The sequence below is a fragment of the Melozone crissalis genome, unplaced genomic scaffold, assembly GCF_028551555.1.
Source record: "Melozone crissalis strain CALT ecotype California unplaced genomic scaffold, PUWL_Pcris_2 ptg000032l_1, whole genome shotgun sequence".
NCBI classification, from domain to species: domain Eukaryota; kingdom Metazoa; phylum Chordata; class Aves; order Passeriformes; family Passerellidae; genus Melozone; species Melozone crissalis.
In genome coordinates, this window is record NW_026535810.1 from 2,948,127 (window position 1) to 2,970,016 (window position 21,890).

General features: G+C 54.7%; 1 protein-coding gene, 1 pseudogene and 6 gene segments (V, D, J or C); 1 reads left to right on the forward strand and 7 right to left on the reverse strand.

The window, feature by feature from the left end:
- Nucleotides 1–1,133: 1,133 nt before the first annotated feature.
- On the reverse strand, nt 1,134–2,123 carry LOC128940047 (T cell receptor alpha variable 4-like; annotated as a pseudogene).
- A 115-nt stretch (nt 2,124–2,238) lies between these two features.
- On the reverse strand, nt 2,239–4,110 carry LOC128940048 (T cell receptor alpha variable 1-2-like). The segment is given in 3 exon segments: nt 2,239–2,331; nt 2,918–3,213; nt 4,062–4,110. Coding segments are annotated over 3 exon segments (438 nt in total).
- A 1,244-nt stretch (nt 4,111–5,354) lies between these two features.
- On the reverse strand, nt 5,355–6,608 carry LOC128940049 (T cell receptor alpha variable 4-like). The segment is given in 3 exon segments: nt 5,355–5,403; nt 5,777–6,098; nt 6,557–6,608. Coding segments are annotated over 3 exon segments (423 nt in total).
- A 113-nt stretch (nt 6,609–6,721) lies between these two features.
- On the reverse strand, nt 6,722–8,597 carry LOC128940050 (T cell receptor alpha variable 1-2-like). The segment is given in 3 exon segments: nt 6,722–6,814; nt 7,411–7,706; nt 8,549–8,597. Coding segments are annotated over 3 exon segments (438 nt in total).
- A 1,243-nt stretch (nt 8,598–9,840) lies between these two features.
- On the reverse strand, nt 9,841–11,084 carry LOC128940051 (T cell receptor alpha variable 4-like). The segment is given in 3 exon segments: nt 9,841–9,889; nt 10,253–10,574; nt 11,033–11,084. Coding segments are annotated over 3 exon segments (423 nt in total).
- A 114-nt stretch (nt 11,085–11,198) lies between these two features.
- Nucleotides 11,199–13,078, reverse strand: LOC128940052 (T cell receptor alpha variable 1-2-like). The segment is given in 4 exon segments: nt 11,199–11,291; nt 11,473–11,575; nt 11,902–12,184; nt 13,030–13,078. Coding segments are annotated over 4 exon segments (528 nt in total).
- Nucleotides 13,079–14,206: 1,128 nt separating this feature from the next.
- Nucleotides 14,207–15,752, reverse strand: LOC128940053 (T cell receptor alpha variable 4-like). The segment is given in 3 exon segments: nt 14,207–14,250; nt 14,955–15,251; nt 15,701–15,752. Coding segments are annotated over 3 exon segments (393 nt in total).
- A 4,085-nt stretch (nt 15,753–19,837) lies between these two features.
- On the forward strand, nt 19,838–20,629 carry LOC128940054 (feather keratin Cos1-2-like). The gene is given in 3 exon segments (XM_054281366.1): nt 19,838–19,900; nt 19,903–19,968; nt 20,303–20,629. Coding segments are annotated over 3 exon segments (456 nt in total).
- The last annotated feature ends 1,261 nt before the right edge of the window (nt 20,630–21,890 follow it).

Below are 21,890 nucleotides of genomic sequence, written 5' to 3' on the forward strand. Positions count from 1 at the left end.
TCCTCTGGTCCCTTCTTGTCAGTGACAAGTCGCTGCCTGAGCCAATTCACAGCACTTTCCTAATGGCCCATCAATTAGAAGCTAGAGAGCTCTGAGCTCTCTCTTTGTCCCCTTATCACCTACTACCACATTGGTGTCATTGTGTGCTTTGTTCATCACATTTTCAGTTCCCTTTTCTTTATCCTTTCCTTGGAAAGGAAAATGGTCCTGATGTGAGCCTTAGAGAACCAGACACTCTCACCTTTCACATGCCCTGACTGTGGCCTCAGCTGAACTTGCTCAGCCCAAGGTGTTTCTGTAGATGCTGAAAGGCACCTGTCCCCAAAGGAAATGGGGTCTCTAGAGCAATTCTGTGGGGGGAAACATCATGTGGAGCTCAGTCTGTCAAGTGTCTCCCTGCAACACTTGCAGCACTGCTAATTCCTGGCATTTTCTTTTACTTATATATCAGATGTTACCGGTGTGAAGGGAAGGGGATAAATCAGTTTTGGGGGACAGGTGAGTGTGACAGTGTCCTCAGGGGATTTGAAATGCTCCTCTACTCCAACCGATTTATTATTTTCCCTCTCGGAGGTTCTACTCTTTCAGGATGATGCTGAATGCACATTCATGGATGTCTGTGGACATCTGAGGATGAGAACAAAATATAGAGAGGTGAATTCCATCTTCTGGTGGCATTAAAAGTACACCTGCCTTACACAGAGAGGTGAGAATGCAACTTGCATTATGCAACAGAGACATTTCTGCAGAGACAGAGATTTCTTTGTCATCTCAATGCAAACATCTCTCATGCATTGACTTACTGACCTGGCAACTGTCCATAAATTAGCCCCTGTGTGCGCTTCGGCTGTGCTGCTTTGTCAGGTCCCAGCGCTGGTGCTCTCAAGGAGCAGCCGGAGGACTGGCCGGTCTGTGTGTGGGGACAGTGTGAGCGCAGGTTGTGTGCGGGTTGGAGGCGTGTTGGGGTCTGTGCGGGGCTGTGCGGTGTCGGTGCTGCGGGCTCGCGGCCCGGTAGCCCGGCGGGCGGATCGGCAGCGCCCCCTGCTGGCCCCGCTCGGGTCAATGACGGTGCCGGTGTCGGTGCCGATGCCCACTGGCGGTGTCGATCCCGGTCCCATTGCCGATGCCGGTGTTCATTGCTGGTGACGGTCCCTGTCCCATTGCTGTTGCCGGTGCCGGTTCTGGAGGCGGCCCCGGCCCGGCAGCCCGGGACGAGCGGGGCTGGGCGGCCCCGGCGGGCGGAGGGGCAGCGCCCCCGCTGGCCCCGCCCGGCCCCGCCCGCGGCGGTTCGTGCCCGGCCGCAGCCCCGGCTCCTCTGCCCGTGGCCCCCAGCGCGCAGTAATACACGGCCGTGTCCCCGCGCCGGGGCTCAGCGAGCCACAGCCAGCTCGAACGCCGATCTGCCGGCACCAACAGCGATCCTGCACCATCCGGCAGCTCTTTGGTCTCTCTCATAGTGAGTGCGAGGAGTTCTGGTCCTCGTCCCGGGAGCTGGCGGTACCACTGGATCCTATCACTGATCTGGATTTTGGGATGTGAGCAGGTGATGTTGATGCCGGTGCCCTCGGTGATCTCCAGGAATGGCTCCTGCTGTACCTGGGCTCTGACTGCATCCACTGCCGGAGAGACAAAAGGAACAAACTTTAACTCCTGCTTTCTACCCAGCTCTACCAATCCCCAGAATAAAGCCTGCAGAAGCTGTCAGGAACACAGAGAGATGTGGAGGAAAACAGTTACCAGAGGATGCCATGGAGATACGTAGGAATGGAAGTGTCCACGAATGGTTTATGGAGAGATGAATGCGTGAATGACAGAAGAATAGGCGTAGTCGCTGAAGAATGGGAGGATGCGGGAGAAAGCAGAAAAAGGCAAGAATATTAGAAAGAGGGAAAGATTTATTTAATGAGTTATAAGGAAGGAATTTTTGTGCATGTTTTGGCATAGAATAGAAGTTTAGGATGGAGAAGAGGGAGGGATGAATGGGAGAAACGCTCTCGGGAAAAGGTCGGTGAAGAGGCCAGGCAGGACGGCAGCCTCTAGAAACCTGCGGGATCGTCCCATCACCACGCACCGATGAGCAGCACAGCCAGCGCCGCCAGCCCCGCGGCCCGAGCCCGCCGCATGCCGCCGCTCCGCCGGCCGAGCCCCGCTGTGCCCCTGAGCCCCGGCTCTGCTGCGGCCGTGCCGCCTCCTCTGCGCCGCCGCCTGCTCCGCCCCGGCCGCCTCAGCCCCCGCCTCTCACGGCACCGGCACAACCAGCGACACAGGGACCTTTGGCATGGCCAGGGACAAGGGACAGCTGTGTCCCATCGCACACAGCAGCGACACCGCCTGGGAAGCAGATCCACCCTGCACACACCTGCATTGGGCGGCTGCCGGCCCCGCTCACGCTGTTTGTGAGCCTGGGCAGCTGCTGCTGCTCTGTGCTGGTCAGGGCTCGGTGTCCCTGGCACGGTCCGGACATTCCCTCCCGATCACGGACAGACCCAGGGCCGTGCTACCCAATGTGGAGCCCCAGACAAATCCGTGCTTCACGTGTGTCCATGCAAACGGGGCTGCTCCAAGAGCACACAAGGCAGGGACACAAAACCAGCCGTGGGCACTGCTGAGGACATGTGGGGCCAAAAGCAGCAAGGCTGGAGTGTGGAAGGACAAGGTCCCAGCCAAGGACAACGGCTATTTTTCTTTCCTTAGAGACTACACAATATGGAAATGAGTCAAAATAGTCCAAAATATTTTCCTAAGGGAAGTGCTAGGATGGATGCTACAAAAACTATCAGACCATTGTCCACACGTGTGAATGCAAATTCTGCTGAGCCTCAGGGTGAGATCAGAGTCCCTTTCCCAAGCTCAGCCTTGTACTGACCCATCCCCTCCCTGCCCTGGGTTGTTGCACAGCTGAGGAAGCTCCCTGCACCAGGGTGTCTTGCACAGCACAGAGGTACAAGGCAGAGTCAGAGAGCTCCACTTCCTCCAGCTGCAGGACACTGGATTTGCCCGTGGTGTTCAGCTGTGTGGTGAAACGGCCGCTGCGCTTGGCACCAGACCCTGCTTGATAGGAGATCATCTCTGGGGCTTGGCCTTTCCTCAGCTGGTACCACAGCAAGGCCTTAAAATTACTGGTGTGGTATTTGCAGGTGGTGTTGAAGGGGTGTCCCTGCTTCACCAAGACTGGTCCATGTTCCTGGGTGGCCGTGTTCTGCCCCGTGGTGCCTGGAAGAAAGTGATGGTGAGCAGCTCCACAGGGAAAGACAATGGGAAGCAAATGGAAGTGGATGGAAAATCCTGGTGGAGAAAGCTCCCTGCCTTGGAGCAGAGTCCTGAGAGATTTTGGGCAGGAGTTCGGAGCTCTCTGCTCTGCATCACCCAAAGGAGTACTGGGCTGTGTCCCTGCTCCTGCTCCCTCTGCTTGAAGGACCAGGGAACAGGCTGCCATGCCTGAACTTTGTGTGCTGGAACCAGCATCCCTCCAGCTGCCTGAGGTGCCCAGCGAGGTACAGCAGAAAGGTTCATCCTGCTTTCCCCATCGCTGTCATGCCTGAAAGCTCCTGAGCACACACAAAGCTGAGCTTGGGAAGAGGGAGCCCTGGTTGTGTCCATGGCATTGAACACAGGAAACTGTGGCAGAGCTGTGTAAGCCTGGAGGCAGAATGGAACACCCTGATAATGTAATGGCATGAAAATCTGTGAGGTGCCTGGGGCAGGTTTGACAGAATGTGGAAATTTACATCTAAATGAGAAGAGTGCTCGGTTGTAGAGACAGCTGAGATCTCCTGAAGTGACTGCAGGAGGATGAGAAGAGAGAGTCAGAGGCAGATGGAGTGAAGGCGAGAGAAGAGACAGAGAAGTCTGAGGTTTCATTTCACTCCTTTCCCTTTTCCTTTACAAATGGAATAGCTTCTTCAGGAAACACTTGCATAACCACAAACAAAAGCAGATTTTTCTTAGCCTTTCCCCATTATTCACTGCCACTTCTCCCATGGTCCTGATTTGACATTTGAGGATATCCTGGGCGGAAGAAGAAGAAGAACAGGGGAGCCTTGGGAGAAGCCAGGACTTACCCAGGAGCTGGCCCAGGAAGACGGTGAGGATGAGATATGCGAGCTGCATGCCGAGACGCCGCTGCTGAGTGACCAAGTGTTTGCTGAGCGAGGCAGAGGCAGGAAGGAGGTCCCAGCCCCGAGAGAACAGAGCTGCGGAAACGACGCTCGGCGGGAGCAAAGGGAGCAGCGGCGGGAGCCGGCGGAGCCATGACCTGTCCTTGCCGAGCCTGAAATGCTCTTTGTGCGTTTCTGGCTCGTCCAGCAGCAGCCCCCGAGGCTCCCTCAGCCATTGGCATTGTGAGCATTCCGTGCCCCTGGGGCATCAGTGATGGGAAGGGGCTGTTCCTGCTCAGCTCGCAGTGGAGTCCTCAGCTCCGCAGCTGTAATGGGCAGCTCTGCTGCACACCCAGGGCTGGGCATTTGGGAGCTCAGGGGCTTCTTCCCCGCTGAGGTTTCTCACCTTCCTGAGGTGTCCTCAGTACTTTTTGGTCATTGCTAATCTCCAAATCCAGATGGGTGTTGGAGAACCCCATGGCTGGGGGCTGCACAGCTTCACACGCATTCCTTGGTGGGTGCTCTCTAACCCTACATGACCCCCTCCAAACCTCCATTATCCTCGTGGTACTCTTGTCCCTTCTTTTCACTGATAAAGCTCAGCCTGAGCCAATTCACAGCACTTTCCTAATGACCCATCAATTAGAAGCTGGAGAGCTCTGAGCTCTCTCTTTCTCCCTTTATCACCTACTGCTACATTGGTGTCATTGTGTGCTCTGTTCATCATTTTCCCTGTTCCTTGTTCTTCCCTTGGAAAGGAAAATGGTCCTGATGTGAGCCTTAGAGAACCAGACACTCTCACCTTTCACATGACCTGATTGCAGCCTCAGCTGAAGTTGGTGAGCCCAAGGAGTTTCTGAAGATGCTGAAAGGCTCCTGTCCCCAAACGAAATGGGGTCTCTAGAGGATGTCTCTGGAGGGAAACCTAATGTGGAGCTTAATCTTTCAAGTGTTTCCCTGCAACATTTGCAGCACTGCTAAATCCTGGCATTTGTTCTTCTGGATGTTTGACAGGTTACTAAAGGGAAGGGAAAGGGGCAAATCAAATTGAGGGGGAGGGTGGGTATAAGCAAGCCCTTCAATGATATGAAATGCTCCCCTACTCCAACCGATTTATTGTTTTCCCTCCCCGATGTTCTATTGTTTCAGGAAGATGCTGAATGCACATCCATGGATGTTTGTGGACATTCGAGGATGAGAACAAAAACTGTAGAGAGGTGAATTCCATCTTCATGTTGCATTAAAAGTACACCTGCCTTACACAGCCAGGTGAGAATGCACCTTGCAGTATGGAACAGAGACATTTCTGCTGGGACAAAGATTTTTTTGTCACCTCAATGCAAACACCTCTAATGCACTGACCTACTGACCGGACAGCACCTCATGGATCAGCCCCTGTGTGCCCATCAGTGCAGCTGCTTTTTCAGCTCCCAGTCTTGGTGCTCTCAAGGAGCAGCCGGAGGAGAGGCCGGGCTGTCCGTAGGGAGTGTGTGAGTGTAGGTTGTGGGCGGTTGTGAGGCATGTTGGGGCCCGTGCCGGGCCGTGCGGGGCTGTGCGGTGTCGGTGTTGCGGGCTCGGGGCAGAGGAAGGAGCTGCGGAGGCGCGGCCCGGGAGCCCGGCGGGCGGAGCGGCAGCGCCCCCTGCTGGCCCCGCCCGGCCCCGCCCGCGGCGGTTCGTGCCCGGCCGCAGCCCCGGCTCCTCTGCCCGTGGCCCCCAGCGCGCAGTAATACACGGCCGCGTCCCCGCGCCGGGGCTCAGCGAGCCACAGCCAGCTCGAACGCCGATCTGCCGACACCAATAGCTGTCCTGCACCATCCGGCAGCTCTTTGGACTCTTTCAGAGTGAGTGCGAGGAGTTCAGGTCCTTGGCCAGGGAGCTGACGGTACCACTGGATCCAATCACGGGTCTGGATTTTGATATGTGAGCAGGTGATGTTGATGCTGGTACCCTCGGTGGTCTGCAGGAATGGGTCCTGCTGTACCTGGGCTCTGACCGCAGCCACTGCCAGGGAGACAAAAGGAACAAACCTCAACTGCTACTTTCTACCCATCTCTGCCAATCCCCAGAACAGAGCCCGCAAAAGCAGCCAGGAACATAGAGAGATGAGGAAGAAAACAGTTCCCAGAGGATATCATGCAGATATGTAGGAATGGAAGTGTCCATGAATAGTTTGTGGAGAGATGAATGAGCTAATGACGGAAGGATCAGTGCAGTCGCTGGAGAATGGGAGGATGCGGGAGAAAGCTCGAAAAGACAAGAAGAAAATTAGCACGGGGTAAGGACTGATTTCATGAGTTATAAAGAAGGAATGTTTGTGCAGGTTTTGGCATAGAATAGAAGTTTAGGATGGAGAAGAGGGAGGGATGAATGCGAGAACAGTTCTCGGGAAAAGGTCTGTGAAGAGGCCAGGCAGGACGGCAGCCTCCGGACACCTGCGGGATCACCCCAGCCCCACGCACCGATCAGCAGCTCAACCAGCGCTGCCAGCGCCGCGGCCCGAGCCCGCCGCATGCCGCCGCTCCGCCGGCCGAGCCTCGCTGTGCCCCTGAGCCCCGGCTCTGCTGCGGCCGTGCCGCCTCCTCTGCGCCGCCCCAGCTCCGCCCCGGCCGCCTCAGCCCCGCCTCTCACGGCACCGGCACAACCAGCGACACAGGGACCTTTGACACGGCCAGGGACAAGGGACAGCTGTGTCCCATCGCACACAGCAGCGACGCCGCCTGGGAAGCAGATCCACCCTGCACACACCTGCATTGGGCGGCTGCCGGCCCCGTTCACGCTGTTTGTGAGCCTGGGCAGCAGCTGCTGCTCTGTGCTGGTCAGTGCTCGGTGTCCCTGGCATGGTCAGGACATTCCCTCCCGATCACGGACACACACGGACAGACCCAGGGCCATCCTCACCAGTGTGGAGCCACAGACAAATCCGTGCTTCACGTGTCGCCATGCAAACGGGGCTGCTCCGAGAGCACACAAGGCAGGGACACAAAACCAGCCCTGGGCCCTGCTGAGGACATGTGGGGCCAAAAGCAGCAGGGCTGGAGTGTGGAAGGACAAGGTCTCAGACAAGGACAGCGGGTATTTTTCTTTCCTTAGAGACTACACAATATGGAAATGAGTCAAAATAGTCCAAAATTTTTTCGTAAGGGAAGTGCTAGGATGGATGCTACAAAAACCATCAGACCATTGTAGACACATGTGGATGAAAATTCTGGTGAGCATCAGGGTGAGATCAGAGTCCCTTTCCCAAGCTCAGCCTTGCCCGAACACATCCCCTCCCTGCCCTGGGTTGTTGCACAGCTGAGGAAGCTCCCTGCACCAGGGTGTCTTGCACAGCACAGAGGTACAAGGCAGAGTCAGAGAGCTCCACTTCCTCCAGCTGCAGGACACTGGATTTGCCCGTGGTGTTCAGCTGTGTGGTGAAACGGCCGCTGGTCTTGGGGCCACTCCCTGCTTGATAGGAGATCATCTCTGGGGCTTGCCCTTTCCTCAGCTGGTACCAAAACAAGGCAGTAAAAGCACTGGTGTGGTATTTGCAGGTGGTGTGGAAGGGGTGTCCCTGCTTCACCCAGACTGGTCCATGTTCCTGGGTGACCGTGTCCTGCCCCGTGGTGCCTGGAAGAAAGTGACGGTGAGCAGCTCCACGGGGAAAGACAATGGGAAGCAAATGGAAGTGGATGGAAAACCCTGGTGGAGAAAGCTCCTGCATTGGAGCAGAGTCCTGAGAGATTTTGGGCAGGAGTTTGGAGCTCTTTGCTCTGCATGACCAAAAGGAGAGCTGGGCTGTGTCCCTGCTCCTGCTCCCCCTGTTTGAAGGACCAGGGAACAGGCTGCCATGCCTGAACTTTGTGTGCTGGAACCAGCATCCCTCCAGCTGCCTGAGGTGCCCAGCGAGGTACAGCAGAAAGGTTCATCCTGCCTTCCCCATCGCTGTCATGCCTGAAAGCTCCTGAGCACACACAAAGCTGAGCTTGGGAAGAGGGAGCCCTGGTTGTGTCCATGCCAGCGAACACGGGGAGCTGTGGCAGAGCTGTGTAAGCCTGGAGGCAGAATGGAACACCCTGATAATGTAATGGCATGAAAATCTGTGAGGTGCCTGGGGCAGATTAGACAGAATGTGGGAATTTTGATCTAAATGGGAAGAGTGCTCCGTTGTAGAGACAGCTGAGATCTCCTGAAGTGACTGCAGGAGGATGAGAAGAGAGAGGCAGAGGCAGATGGAGTGAAGGTGAGTGAAGAGACAGAGAAGTCTGAGGTTTCATTTCACTCCTTTCCCTTTTCCTTTAGAAACCGAAGTGTTTCTTCAGGAAACACTTGCAAAACCACAAAGAGAAGCAGATTATTCTCAGCCTTTTCCCTATATTCATTGATATTTCCTCATATGACCTTGATAAGGCTGCTGAGGATTTCCTGGGGAAAGGAAAAAGAAGGGAGACTTGGGGAAAGGCAGGACTTACCTAGGAGCTGGCCCTGGAAGACGGTGAGGATGAGATATGCGAGCTGCATGCCGAGACGCCGCTGCTGAGTGACCAAGTGTTTGCTGAGCGAGGCAGAGGCAGGAAGGAGGTCCCAGCCCCGAGAGAACAGAGCTGCGGAAACGACGCTCGGCGGGAGCAAAGGGAGCAGCGGCGGGAGCCGGCGGAGCCATGACCTGTCCTTGCCTGCCTGAAATGCTCCTTGTGCGTTTCTGGCTCGTCCAGCAGCAGCCCCCGAGGCTCCCTCAGCCATTGGCATTGTGAGCATTCCGTGCCCCTGGGGCATCAGTGATGGGAAGGGGCTGTTCCTGCTCAGCTCGCAGTGGAGTCCTCAGCTCCGCAGCTGTAATGGGCAGCTCTGCTGCACACCCAGGGCTGGGCATTTGGGAGCTCAGGGGCTTCTTCCCCGCTGAGGTTTCTCACCTTCCTGAGGTGTCCTCAGTACTTTTTGGTCATTGCTAATCTCCAAATCCAGATGGGTGTTGGAGAACCCCATGGCTGGGGGCTGCACAGCTTCACACGCATTCCTTGGTGGGTGCTCTCTAACCCTACATGACCCCCTCCAAACCTCCATTATCCTCGTGGTACTCTTGTCCCTTCTTTTCACTGATAAAGCTCAGCCTGAGCCAATTCACAGCACTTTCCTAATGACCCATCAATTAGAAGCTGGAGAGCTCTGAGCTCTCTCTTTCTCCCTTTATCACCTACTGCTACATTGGTGTCATTGTGTGCTCTGTTCATCATTTTCCCTGTTCCTTGTTCTTCCCTTGGAAAGGAAAATGGTCCTGATGTGAGCCTTAGAGAACCAGACACTCTCACCTTTCACATGACCTGATTGCAGCCTCAGCTGAAGTTGGTGAGCCCAAGGAGTTTCTGAAGATGCTGAAAGGCTCCTGTCCCCAAACGAAATGGGGTCTCTAGAGGATGTCTCTGGAGGGAAACCTAATGTGGAGCTTAATCTTTCAAGTGTTTCCCTGCAACATTTGCAGCACTGCTAAATCCTGGCATTTGTTCTTCTGGATGTTTGACAGGTTACTAAAGGGAAGGGAAAGGGGCAAATCAAATTGAGGGGGAGGGTGGGTATAAGCAAGCCCTTCAATGATATGAAATGCTCCCCTACTCCAAGCGATTTATTGTTTTCCCTCTCCGATGTTCTATTGTTTCAGGAAGATGCTGAATGCACATCTATGGATGTTTGTGGACATTCGAGGATGAGAACAAAAACTGTAGAGAGGTGAATTCCATCTTCATGTTGCATTAAAAGTACACCTGCCTTACACAGCCAGGTGAGAATGCACCTTGCAGTATGGAACAGAGACATTTCTGCTGGGACAAAGATTTTTTTGTCACCTCAATGCAAACACCTCTAATGCACTGACCTACTGACCGGACAGCACCTCATGGATCAGCCCCTGTGTGCCCATCAGTGCAGCTGCTTTTTCAGCTCCCAGTCTTGGTACTCTCAAGGAGCAGCCGGAGGAGAGGCCGGGCTGTCCGTAGGGAGTGTGTGAGTGTAGGTTGTGGGCGGTTGTGAGGCATGTTGGGGCCCGTGCGGGGCTGTGCGGTGTCGGTGTTGCGGGCTCGGGGCAGAGGAAGGAGCTGCGGAGGCGCGGCCCGGGAGCCCGGCGGGCGGAGCGGCAGCGCCCCCTGCTGGCCCCGCCCGGCCCCGCCCGCGGCGGTTCGTGCCCGGCCGCAGCCCCGGCTCCTCTGCCCGTGGCCCCCAGCGCGCAGTAATACACGGCCGCGTCCCCGCGCCGGTGCTCAGCGAGCCACAGCCAGCTCGAACGCCGATCTGCCGACACCAATAGCGGTCCTGCACCATCCGGCAGCTCTTTGGACTCTTTCAGAGTGAGTGCGAGGAGTTCAGGTCCTTGGCCAGGGAGCTGACAGTACCACTGGATCCAATCACGGGTCTGGATTTTGGTATGTGAGCAGGTGATGTTGATGCTGGTACCCTCGGTGGTCTCCAGGAATGGCTCCTGCTGTACCTGGGCTCTGACCGCAGCCACTGCCAGGGAGACAAAAGGAACAAACCTCAACTGCTACTTTCTACCCATCTCTGCCAATCCCCAGAACAGAGCCCGCAAAAGCAGCCAGGAACATAGAGAGATGAGGAGGAAAACAGTTCCCAGAGGATATCATGCAGATATGTAGGAATGGAAGTGTCCATGAATAGTTTGTGGAGAGATGAATGAGCTAATGACGGAAGGATCAGTGCAGTCGCTGGAGAATGGGAGGATGCGGGAGAAAGCTCGAAAAGACAAGAGGAAAATTAGCACGGGGTAAGGACTGATTTCATGAGTTATAAAGAAGGAATGTTTGTGCAGGTTTTGGCATAGAATAGAAGTTTAGGATGGAGAAGAGGGAGGGATGAATGCGAGAACAGTTCTCGGGAAAAGGTCTGTGAAGAGGCCAGGCAGGACGGCAGCCTCCGGACACCTGCGGGATCACCCCAGCCCCACGCACCGATCAGCAGCACAGCCAGCGCTGCCAGCCCCGCGGCCCGAGCCCGCCGCATGCCGCCGCTCCGCCGGCCGAGCCTCGCTGTGCCCCTGAGCCCCGGCTCTGCTGCGGCCGTGCCGCCTCCTCTGCGCCGCCCCAGCTCCGCCCCGGCCGCCTCAGCCCCCGCCTCTCACGGCACCGGCACAACCAGCGACACAGGGACCTTTGGCATGGCCAGGGACAAGGGACACCTGTGTCCCATCGCACACAGCAGCGATGCCGCCTGGGAAGCAGATCCACCCTGCACACACCCTCATTGGGCGGCTGCCGGCCCCGCTCACGCTGTTTGTGAGCCTGGGCAGCAGCTGCTGCTCTGTGCTGGTCAGTGCTCGGTGTCCCTGGCATGGTCAGGACATTCCCTCCCGATCACGGACACACACGGACAGACCCAGGGCCATCCTCACCAGTGTGGAGCCCCAGACAAATCCGTGCTTCACGTGTGTCCATGCAAACGGGGCTGCTCCAAGAGCACACAAGGCAGGGACACAAAACCAGCCCTGGCCTCTGCTGAGGACGTGTGGGGCCAAAAGCAGCAGGGCTGGAGTGTGGAAGGACAAGGTCCCAGCAAGCATACGGAATATTTTTCTTTTTTACTGGGAGACTGCAGCATGCAGAGATAAGTCAAAATAATCTAAAATATTTTCCCAAGGCAAGTGCTAGGATGGATGGGTTCAAACCATCAGACCATTGTAGACACATGTGGATGAAAATTCTGCTCAGTATCAGGGTGAGATCAGAGTCCCTTTCCCAAGCTCAGCCTTGCACTGACACATCCCCTCCCTGCCCTGGGTTGTTGCGCAGCTGAGGAAGCTCCCTGCACCAGGGTGTCTTGCACAGCACAGAGGTACAAGGCAGAGTCAGAGAGCTCCACTTCCTCCAGCTGCAGGACACTGGATTTGCCCGTGGTGTTCAGCTGTGTGGTGAAATGGCCGCTGGTCTTGGGGCCACTCCCTGCTTGATAGGAGATCAGCTCTGGGGCTTGCCCTTTCCTGAGCTGGTACCAAAATAAGGCACCAAAATAACTGGTGTGGTATTTGCAGGTGGTGTTGAAGGGGTGTCCCTGCTTCACCCAGACTGGTCCATGTTCCTGGGTGACCGTGTCCTGCCCCGTGGTGCCTGGAAGAAAGTGATGGTGAGTAGCTCCACAGGGAAAGACAATGGGAAGCAAATGGAAGTGCATGGAAAACCCTAGTGGAGAAAGCTCCCTGCCTTGGAGCAGAGTCCTGAGAGATTTTGGGCAGGAGTTCGGAGCTCTTTGCTCTGCATCACCCAAAGGAGAGCTGGGCTGTGTCCCTGCTCCTGCTCCCTCTGCTTGAAGGACCAGGGAACAGGCTGCCATGCCTGAACTTTGTGTGCTGGAACCAGCATCCCTCCAGCTGCCTGAGGTGCCCAGCGAGGTACAGCAGAAAGGTTCATCCTGCTTTCCCCATCGCTGTCATGCCTGAAAGCTCCTGAGCACACACAAAGCTGAGCTTGGGAAGAGGGAGCCCTGGTTGTGTCCATGCCATTGAACACGGGAAACTGTGGCAGAGCTGTGTCAGCCTGGAGGCAGAATGGAACACCCTGATAATGTAATGGCATGAAAATCTGTGAGGTGCCTTGGGCAGGTTAGACAGAATGTGGGAATTTAGATCTAAATGGGAAGAGTGCTCGATTGCAGAGACAGCTGAGATCTCCTGAAGTGACTGCAGGAGGATGAGAAGAGAGAGGCAGAGGCAGATGGAGTGAAGGTGAGTGAAGAGACAGAGAAGTCTGAGGTTTCATTTGTCTCCTTTCCCTTTTCCTTTACAAATGGAATAGCTTCTTCAGGAAACACTTGCAAAACCACAAAGAGCAGCAGATTATTCTCAGCCTTTTCCCTATGTTCACTGCCACTTCTCCCATGCTCCAGATTAGGCTTTTGAGGATATCGTGGGTGGAAGAAGAAGAACAGGGGAGCCTTGGGAGAAGCCAGGACTTACCCAGGAGCTGGCCCAGGAAGACGGTGAGGATGAGATATGCGAGCTGCATGCCGAGACGCCGCTGCTGAGTGACCAAGTGTTTGCTGAGCGAGGCAGAGGCAGGAAGGAGGTCCCAGCCCCGAGAGAACAGAGCTGCGGAAACGACGCTCGGCGGGAGCAAAGGGAGCAGCGGCGGGAGCAGGCGGAGCCATGACCTGTCCTTGCCTGCCTGAAATGCTCCTTGTGCGTTTCTGGCTCGTCCAGCAGCAGCCCCCGAGGCTCCCTCAGCCATTGGCATTGTGAGCATTCCGTGCCCCTGGGGCATCAGTGATGGGAAGGGGCTGTTCCTGCTCAGCTCGCAGTGGAGTCCTCAGCTCCGCAGCTGTAATGGGCAGCTCTGCTGCACACGCAGGGCTGGGCATTCAGGAGCTCAGGGGCTTCTTCCCCGCTGAAGTTTCTCACCGTCCTGAGGTGTCCTCAGGTCTGTGGGGTCACTGCTAATCGCCAAATCCTGATGGGTGTTGGAGAGCCCCATGGCTGGAGGCTGCACAGCCTCACAGGCATTCCTTGGTGGGTGCTCCCTAACCCCACAAGACCCCCTCAAACCTCCCTTATCCTCATGTTCCTCTGGTCCCTTCTTGTCAGTGACAAGTCCCTGCCTGAGCCAATTCACAGCCCTTTCCTAATGGCCCATCAATTAGAAGCTGGAGAGCTCTGAGCTCTCTCTTTCTCCCCTTATCACCTACTGCCAGATTGGTGTCATTGTGTGCTTTGTTCATCACTTTCCCTTTTCTTTATCCTTTCCTTGGAAAGGAAAATGGTCCTGATGTGAGCCTTAGAGAACCAGACACTCTCACCTTTCACATGCCCTGACTGTGGCCTCAGCTGAACTTGCTCAGACCAAGGAGTTTCTGAAAATGCTGAAAGGCTCCTGTCCTCAAAGGAAATGGGGTCTCTAGAGCAATTTTCTGGGGGGAAACATCATGTGGAGCTCATTCTCTCAAGTGTCTCCCTGCAACACTTGCAGCATTGCTATACCCTGCATTTTCTTTTTAGTATACGTGAGATGTTACTGAGGTGAGGGAAAGGGACCAATCAGTTTTGGGGGAAAGGCGAGTGTCACAGTGTCCTCAGGAGATTTTAAATACTCCTCTACTCCAATCGATTTACTGTTTTCCCTTCTGGATGTTCTGCTATTTCAGGAAGATGCAGAATGCACATCCAAGGGCGTTTTGGGGAAACCTGAGGAACAGAACAAAAACGAGGGGTGAATTCCATCCTCAGGCGGCATTAAATGTGCACCTGTCTTACACAGCCAGCTGAGGATGCACCTTGCAGTATGGAACAGAGACATTTCTGCAGAGACAGAGATTTCTTTGTCACCTCAATGCAAACCCCTCTCATGCATTGACCTACTGACCGGACAGCACCTCATGGATTGGCCACGGTGTGCCTGCCGGCTGTGTTGCTTTGTCAGCTCCCAGCCCTGGAGCTCTAAAGGAGCAGCCGGAGGAGAGGCCGGACTGTGTTCGGGGACTGTGTGAGGGCAGGTTGTCGGCGGTTGTGAAGCGTGTTGGGGTCTGTGCGGGGCTGTGCGGTGTCGGTGTCGGTGCTGCGAGCTCGGGGCAGAGGAAGGAGCTGCGGAGGCGCGGCCCGGGATCCCGGCGGGCGGATCGGCAGCGCCCCCTGCTGGCCCCGCTCGGGTCAATGACGGTGACGGTGTCGATGGTGGTGTAGGTCCTGGTCCCATTGCGAGATCGGTACCGATGTCCATCGCCGGTGCCGTTGCCGGTCCCATTGCCGGTGCCAGTGTCAGTGCCGGCGGCGGCAGCCCGGGACGAGCGGGGCTCGGCGGCCCCGGCGGGCGGAGCGGCAGCGCCCCCTGCTGGCCCCGCCCGGCCCCGCCCGCGGCGGTTCGTGCCCGGCCGCAGCCCCGGCTCCTCTGCCCGTGGCCCCCAGCGCGCAGTAATACACGGCCGCGTCCCCGCGCCGGGGCTCAGCGAGCCACAGCCAGCTCGAACGCCGATCTGCCGACACCAATAGCTGTCCTGCACCATCCGGCAGCTCTTTGGTCTCTTTCAGAGTGAGTGCGAGGAGTTCAGGTCCTTGGCCAGGGAGCTGACAGTACCACTGGATCCAATCACGGGTCTGGATTTTGGTATGTGAGCAGGTGATGTTGATGCTGGTACCCTCGGTGGTCTGCAGGAATGGCTCCTGCTGTACCTGGGCTCTGACCGCAGCCACTGCCGGGGAGACAAAAGGAACAAACTTTAACTCCTGCTTTCTACCCATCTCTGCCAATCCCCAGAGCAAAGCCTGCAAAAGCAGCCAGGAACACAGAGAGATGAGGAGGAAAACAGTTCCCCGAATCTGTCATGGAGATATGTAGGAATGGAAGTGTCAATTAATCGCTTGTGGGGAGATGAATGTGTGAATGAGAGAAGGATTAGGAGAGCCACTGGAGAACAGGAGGATGTGAGAAAAGGCACAAAAGACAAGAAGAATATTAGAAGGGGGTAAGGACTGACTTCATGTGTTATAAAGAAGGAATGTTTCTGCAGGTTTTGGCATAGAATTTAAGTTTGGGATGAAGAAGAGGGAGGAATGAATGGGAGAACAGCCCTCGGGAAAAGGTCTCTGCGGAAGCCAGGCAACCTTCGGGCGCCTGCGGGATCACCCCATCCCCATGCACCGATGAGCAGCGCGGCCAGGGCCGCCAGCCCCGTGCCCCGAGCCCGCCGCATGCCACCGCTTCCTGCCGAGCCCCGCTGTGTCCCTGAGCCCCGGCTCTGTGCTCTGACTGTGCCGCCTCCTCTCCTCTCCTCTCCTCTCCTCTCCTCTCCTCTCCTCTCCTCTCCTCTCCTCTCCTCTCCTCTCCTCTCCTCTCCTCTCCTCTCCTCTCCTCTCCTCTCCTCTCCTCTCCTCTCCTCTCCTCTCCTCTCCTCTCCTCTCCTCTCCCTCCATCGCCCCCAGCTCCGCCTCGGGGCTGAGCCCAGCCCTGGCGCCGCTCGGGCTGTCTCAGAGCACTCGGGCTGTGCACAGACACAGCTTGGTGTCCTGGCAAACGGACTCTCCCCCTCTTCCAGCTGGGACATCCCAGCGAGAATCAGCCGGCACAGCTCCAGCTGCAGCCTGAGGCAGCAAGAGGAGCCTGAACCAGGAGATGGAGCAGCTTCCCCGAGCTGTCTCTGTGCTCAGAGGCTGGAAACAGCAGGCAGGGATTTTCTGCAGATGGCAGTGAGGATGCTAAAAGCCCCATGTTCCAGCAGCTGTTTGTAGCTGAGTCTCTGTTGCAGAGAACTTCCAGAGTCTAGTCTGTATTCCTTGTTTCCTTTCCACAGGTGGTTCCAGGATTTTTTGGGAACAGCTTGGGCAACAGAGGCCAGTTCACTGCCTGTTCTTGGTTATTCAATGTGACCACCAATCTTGTGGAGAGTGTCCTCCTTCCCACTATTCACAACATTCATGGTAACATGCAACACTAGTGGTCCTACTGCTGATCCCCGAGAGACCCCAGAGCTGTCTGCCAACTTGGGTTTGGATCAATGGCCACAACTCTTTGGACTTGGTAGGCCAGACAATTTTCCACTCACCTTACACCTCTCTTACTGATCCGTTTTTTCACCAATACGGTCACAGAGGAAGGGCAGCAGAGGAGGCCACTGCAGCTGTGTCCCCCCCAGTGCTGCATAAAGGAGAGCAGTCACCTCTCTTGAGCTCCTGGCAACACCTGGTGCAGTGGAGCTGGGGATACAGTTGGACTTCTTTGGCACAAGGGAATTTGCACTTTCCCTTTTCAATTGCATGAGTTTCCCATCAGCACATTTCTCCTGTTTGCTGAGGTCCCTCTGGATGCTGGCCTGACTCTCTCTGATGCATAAATCTCTCTTCCCAGTTTGGTGTTGTCTGCAAACCTGCTGAGGGTCCACTCTGTCCTATCAACCACATCACATGGGAAGTTGATAAAAAGGACCCATCAAATCCTGACCATTTGGATGCACCACCAGTCACTGGTGTCCAACTTTATTTTGTGCAGCTGATCACTGATCCCTGTGCCTGGCCAGTAAGTTTTCATTCTACCTCAGTGTCTGCTCACCCAACATCAGCTTCTCTGTGAGGCTCCTACAGGAATCCACACAAAATGTCAAAGGCTTTGCTCACATTCAGGTAGAGAAGACCCACCATTCTTTCTTCCTCACCATTCTGTCACATCACCACAGCACTTTGTCAAGAAGATCAGGCATAACTTCCTCTTGGTGAAGTCACACTGACCTGTCCTTGGTGACTTTCTCACCCCTGACATGCCTTGATTAGGAGAGCTTTCCAACTCCATCACCTTCTAAGGGGCTAAGGTGAGGCTGGGAAGGTTGTAGCTCCCTGGATTCTCCTTTTCCCCTTTTTGAAGACACAAGCGGCATTTACTTTGCTCCAGTATCCAGTCACCATGCTCAGCTGAGGGTAACCAAGAGTGACCTGGCAATGGCAGGAGTCAGCTCTCTTACCACTTATGTGTACATTCCAACAGGGCCTAAATATGTGCTGTTTGCTAAGGATTCACTGCCCTGATCTCCTTCCATCAGGGGTGCGTGTTCCCTGATCCTGACTTTACCCCCAGTCTACATCTGGTATTCCTTAAGGCCAGTCTTGCCAATGAGGACTGAGGCAAAGAAGGCCTTCAGCACCTCAGCTTTTTCTTTATCCTGTGTCACTCACTCAGCAGCAGTCCTGCACTTTCCTTACTCTTCCTTTTGTCACCTTTGTCCTTGGAAGCCCCTTTATTATGCCATTTGCCTTCCCTTCTGACAGCTGAGTAAAACCTTCCACCTTTTCTCCCCCTTTCTGTATCCCTGGTGCATGACAGGAGAAGGCAAAGCCAGCCACCTGAATTGTCCTGGGCTCTGTGTTTGGTGGGATACAGTCAAACCCAGGAACAAGGCCACTTCTTTGAGACCAAGGCCCCTGAGATCCCAATGGAGTGACCCAGACTGACATAATTTACTTTTAATGGACTCCTGCAGCGTGTGGCGTGAGTCCTGTGCTGACGCTGATGTGTTTTGATGCAGAAATGCTTGGGCCTCTCATCTTGTCATGCAAAAGATGCCTTCATTGAGGAATGTGCCAGAAATAAAGCAGGAAGTGAAAACACAGCAATTTAAGAAGCCAAACCACAGCTCACAGCATTAAATGAGATGGTTTGCATTCAAGATGATTTTGTCAGAAAATGATCACCTCCAGAAGGGATACCTCTGGCAGCCTGAGTCAGTAAAGGTCCATGGTGAAAGCCAGCCCAGCTCTTTTCTCTCTCATCCCCTTCTCTTGCCTCCATCTCCTTGGGAATCAGGTCAGTCTGAAACCCTTTCTCCTTCTCTGCTTTCTCTAAAAGGAGATCTCACCTCAATGGACCACCAGGCTGATTCTAGCAGTCTTCTATGATGGCTCTGTTCCATCATTCCCTCCCCTCAGCTGGACAGAGGAGAGAAAATACAAGAGGCTTCTGGGTCAAGATAAGGACAGGAAAGATCACTCATCAATCACCCTCATGGGAAAACCCTACTCAGATCGAGGAAATTAATTTGACTTATTGCAATCCAGTCAGCATAGGGTAATGAGAAATAAACCTAAAATCCAAACCCACCTTCCCCTCCACTGCTCCCTTCTTCTTCAGCTCAACTTCACTGCTAATTTTCTCCTCTCCAAATGATAGGGATTTGGAGTTGTGGTCAGTTCAACATGTTTCTACGGCTCTTTTGTGCTTAGGAGAAGGAACTCTCACACACTTGCCCCATGCCAGTGTGGGGACACAGCACTCCCAAAACTTCTCCAATGTGAGTTTTTCACGTGGGCTACAGTTCTTTACAAGTCCTGCTTGCAAACCTGTGCTAGCAAGGGCCTGTCGCTCATATGGACACAGCTCCTGACAGGAGCCTGATCCAGCATGGGATCACCTGGAGCACCTGCCTGCCCTCTTCACTGAGATCCTTCACTGAGGGTTGTTTCTCTCACCTCTTCCCTCCCCTCTCTTCTGGCTTACACAATAGGTTTTTTCTCCCTTCCTAAACGTGTTATTCCAGAGATGCTTCCACCATCACTGATGAGCTCAGCCTTGGTCAGTGGTGCATAAGTCTTAAATCCATCTAGTGTTGGCTCCCCCACAACCAAAACCTTGCCATGCAGCCCAAATCCACAGGGTGCAAGGCAAACAGAGCCAGGCACTTCTCTGAGGGGCCCAGTGATGGGACCACAGGACACAAGCACAGGCTGGAACACTGGTGTGAAATATAGGAAAGTTCTTCTTAGTGTTGAGGGTGACCCAAGCACTGGCTCGCATTGCCCGGATGACTTGAGGATTCTCCCACCTTGGGAGGACAACAGGAGAGCTTTAGGAGCAAGAGAATGAAACCCAACACTGCAGCCCAAATGCCTGAGATTCTGAACACAAACAGTGGAGCAAGTTGTGAGGCATGGAGGAAAGAGACATGGCATATCATATAATTTTGCAATGATATCATGGCATATCTTTGGGTGACCAGTCAAGGTTTGAAGCCCTGGGAGCATCTACATCCCTTGCAATCAACAAAGCCACAGGCAACACCACCAGCGAGCTCCGGGCTAACTTCATTTCCCTGCATGCCCCCATCCAGCACTTGAGTGGAGGATTCTGCAGACACTGACACATTCCTGCCCTGGAAATCCTGAGGCGTCTCAATCTCAGCACTCAGAAGAAGCCTCCATGAAGAAATGTCTATGAATAAGCCAGGAAATGAAAAGGTGGCAACACGGAAAACAAGCACCCAGCCCATGTCATTAGCTGGGATGTTTTCCATACATCATGAGCACCTTAAGAAATTATCACTTTCATAGAAGCCACCTCTGGGCCTGGGGCAACTCAGAGTGACTATAAAAGCCAGCCAGAATTCACGCTCTCTCATCCACTTCTCCTGCCTCCTTCTTGGGATCCAGGTGAGTCCAAAGCCCTTTCCCCTGCCCTTTTCTGGAGAAGGAGATGCATGCTCCTATAGCCTGTGAGAAGTCTTAGTGCTGCTGCTGCTGAGGGGTCAGAGAATAACTAAGATGTCAAGGATTTGGCTGAGGGAGCTCTTTATTGAAGAAATATTGTGACACTTTGTAGAACTGTGTCAGGATGAGGCTGAAAACTCCTTTCTCTTACTGTCCAGTTTCTCCCTTCTGGCTTAAGCAGGTTCCATTGCAATTCTTGCAGTGGGATGATGGATTCATGGCTGATGGCCCCTCACATGTGCCTGTGCTCTGCTTCCTTCCCTTCCCTCTCTCTCAGGTGCACGTGCAGCCCCAAGCCATGTCCTGCTACCCCCGGTGCCAGCCCTGCCAGCCCTGTGGGCCCACCCCGCTGGGCAGCAGCTGCAATGAGCCCTGTGTCAGGCAGTGCCAGGACTCCACTGTGTTCATCCAGCCCTCGCCCGTGGTGGTGACCCTGCCTGGGCCCATCCTCAGCTCCTTCCCACAGAACACCGTGGTGGGATCCTCCACCTCTGCTGCTGTTGGCAACATCCTCAGCTCTGAGGGAGTGCCCATCAATTCTGGGGGCTTTGACCTCTCCTCCATCACCAACCGCTACAGTGGCAGCAGATGCCGTCCCTGCTAAAGCCGCTGGTGCAGCCCTCACGAGGAACCCCAGGAACCCAGAAGCTGATGCTGGACTGAGGACAGAGCTCCTGGCCATCAGATTCAGAGGTGCTGAGCAACCAGTGCTGCCCTTCTGAAGGAGGGCTGGTGAGGCTTTCTGAAACCATGGCCAGTGTTTGCTTTCTCTGCCTTTCTCTTCCACCTCTCTCTTGTCTTCCATACTTCTGGACTGTAAGATTTTCAGAGCCTCTCTGGGGAATCTGCTAACCCCTGCCTGCTGTAGGCCAGGCAGATGGATGTCCCCTTGGCTCTCCAGTGGCTCTCCAGTGTCTGTGCCAAAGTGGGCCCAGACTTGCTGCAGTTTCATGTGGTCTCTCACCACCACCACCAGTAGCTTCCTCTATAAGGGAACTAATTTCCCACTTCAATGACAATAAAGCTTTCTGCATCTCATCCTCAGCCTCCATGTAATCCTTTTTTGGTGTCCTTGTCTCAAGTTGCTGAGACCAAAAGGTGTCGCCATGGGTGGTAGAGGAAAAGGTGGGGACAAAAGTATTGATTATTCCCAGAGGAAGGGGAGGGTGGGAAACACAGAAGTGGGGCCCATTCAGACACTGTCCCTTGGAGATGAGGAAGACATCCCTGACTTCTCCACAGACAGCAGGGATCAGGCTCAGCCTTCCAACATTTCTGCTCAGATATGACTCCTTGGTCTCAGAGCATGTCCTGCAGATGGGGAGTACAACCCATCTTCAGGAGACTCTGTAGACTTCTCTCACAGTCAATGATGGGACATCAGGTCACCCAGGGGACTTACCCCATCCCAAAGCAAAGCAGGTGTGCCAGGAAATGGCAAGAATCATCCTTCTGGAGACACAAATCCTGCAGCTGACCAATGGTGGCCCCTCCGAACTCCCCAAGTAGGACAAGCTCACAGCAGGGCCTGCATTCCTGGTCATGTGTGCATGGCTTGCTTCATTAAGCAATCACAGGTGAACCCAAAGGTTCCAGCACTTCCACCCCATGGCTAAACCCCACATCCATTTCCATGGGTAGGACAGATAAATAGCAGGCAGATGGCTTCATGGTCAGCAAATAGGTTCAAGCTGAGAACTTTTCTCCCATTAGCTGCATCTCCACCTCAAACCAAGTGCAGGTCTGTTTTCTCTAAACCACACTGAAGCCTGGGACACAGGACTTGCAGAAAAGTCTCTGCCAAGTCCAACACCCGTGTGGTGATCCTGTACAGTGCAGACAGACTCTCTCTGGAGGTCAATCTA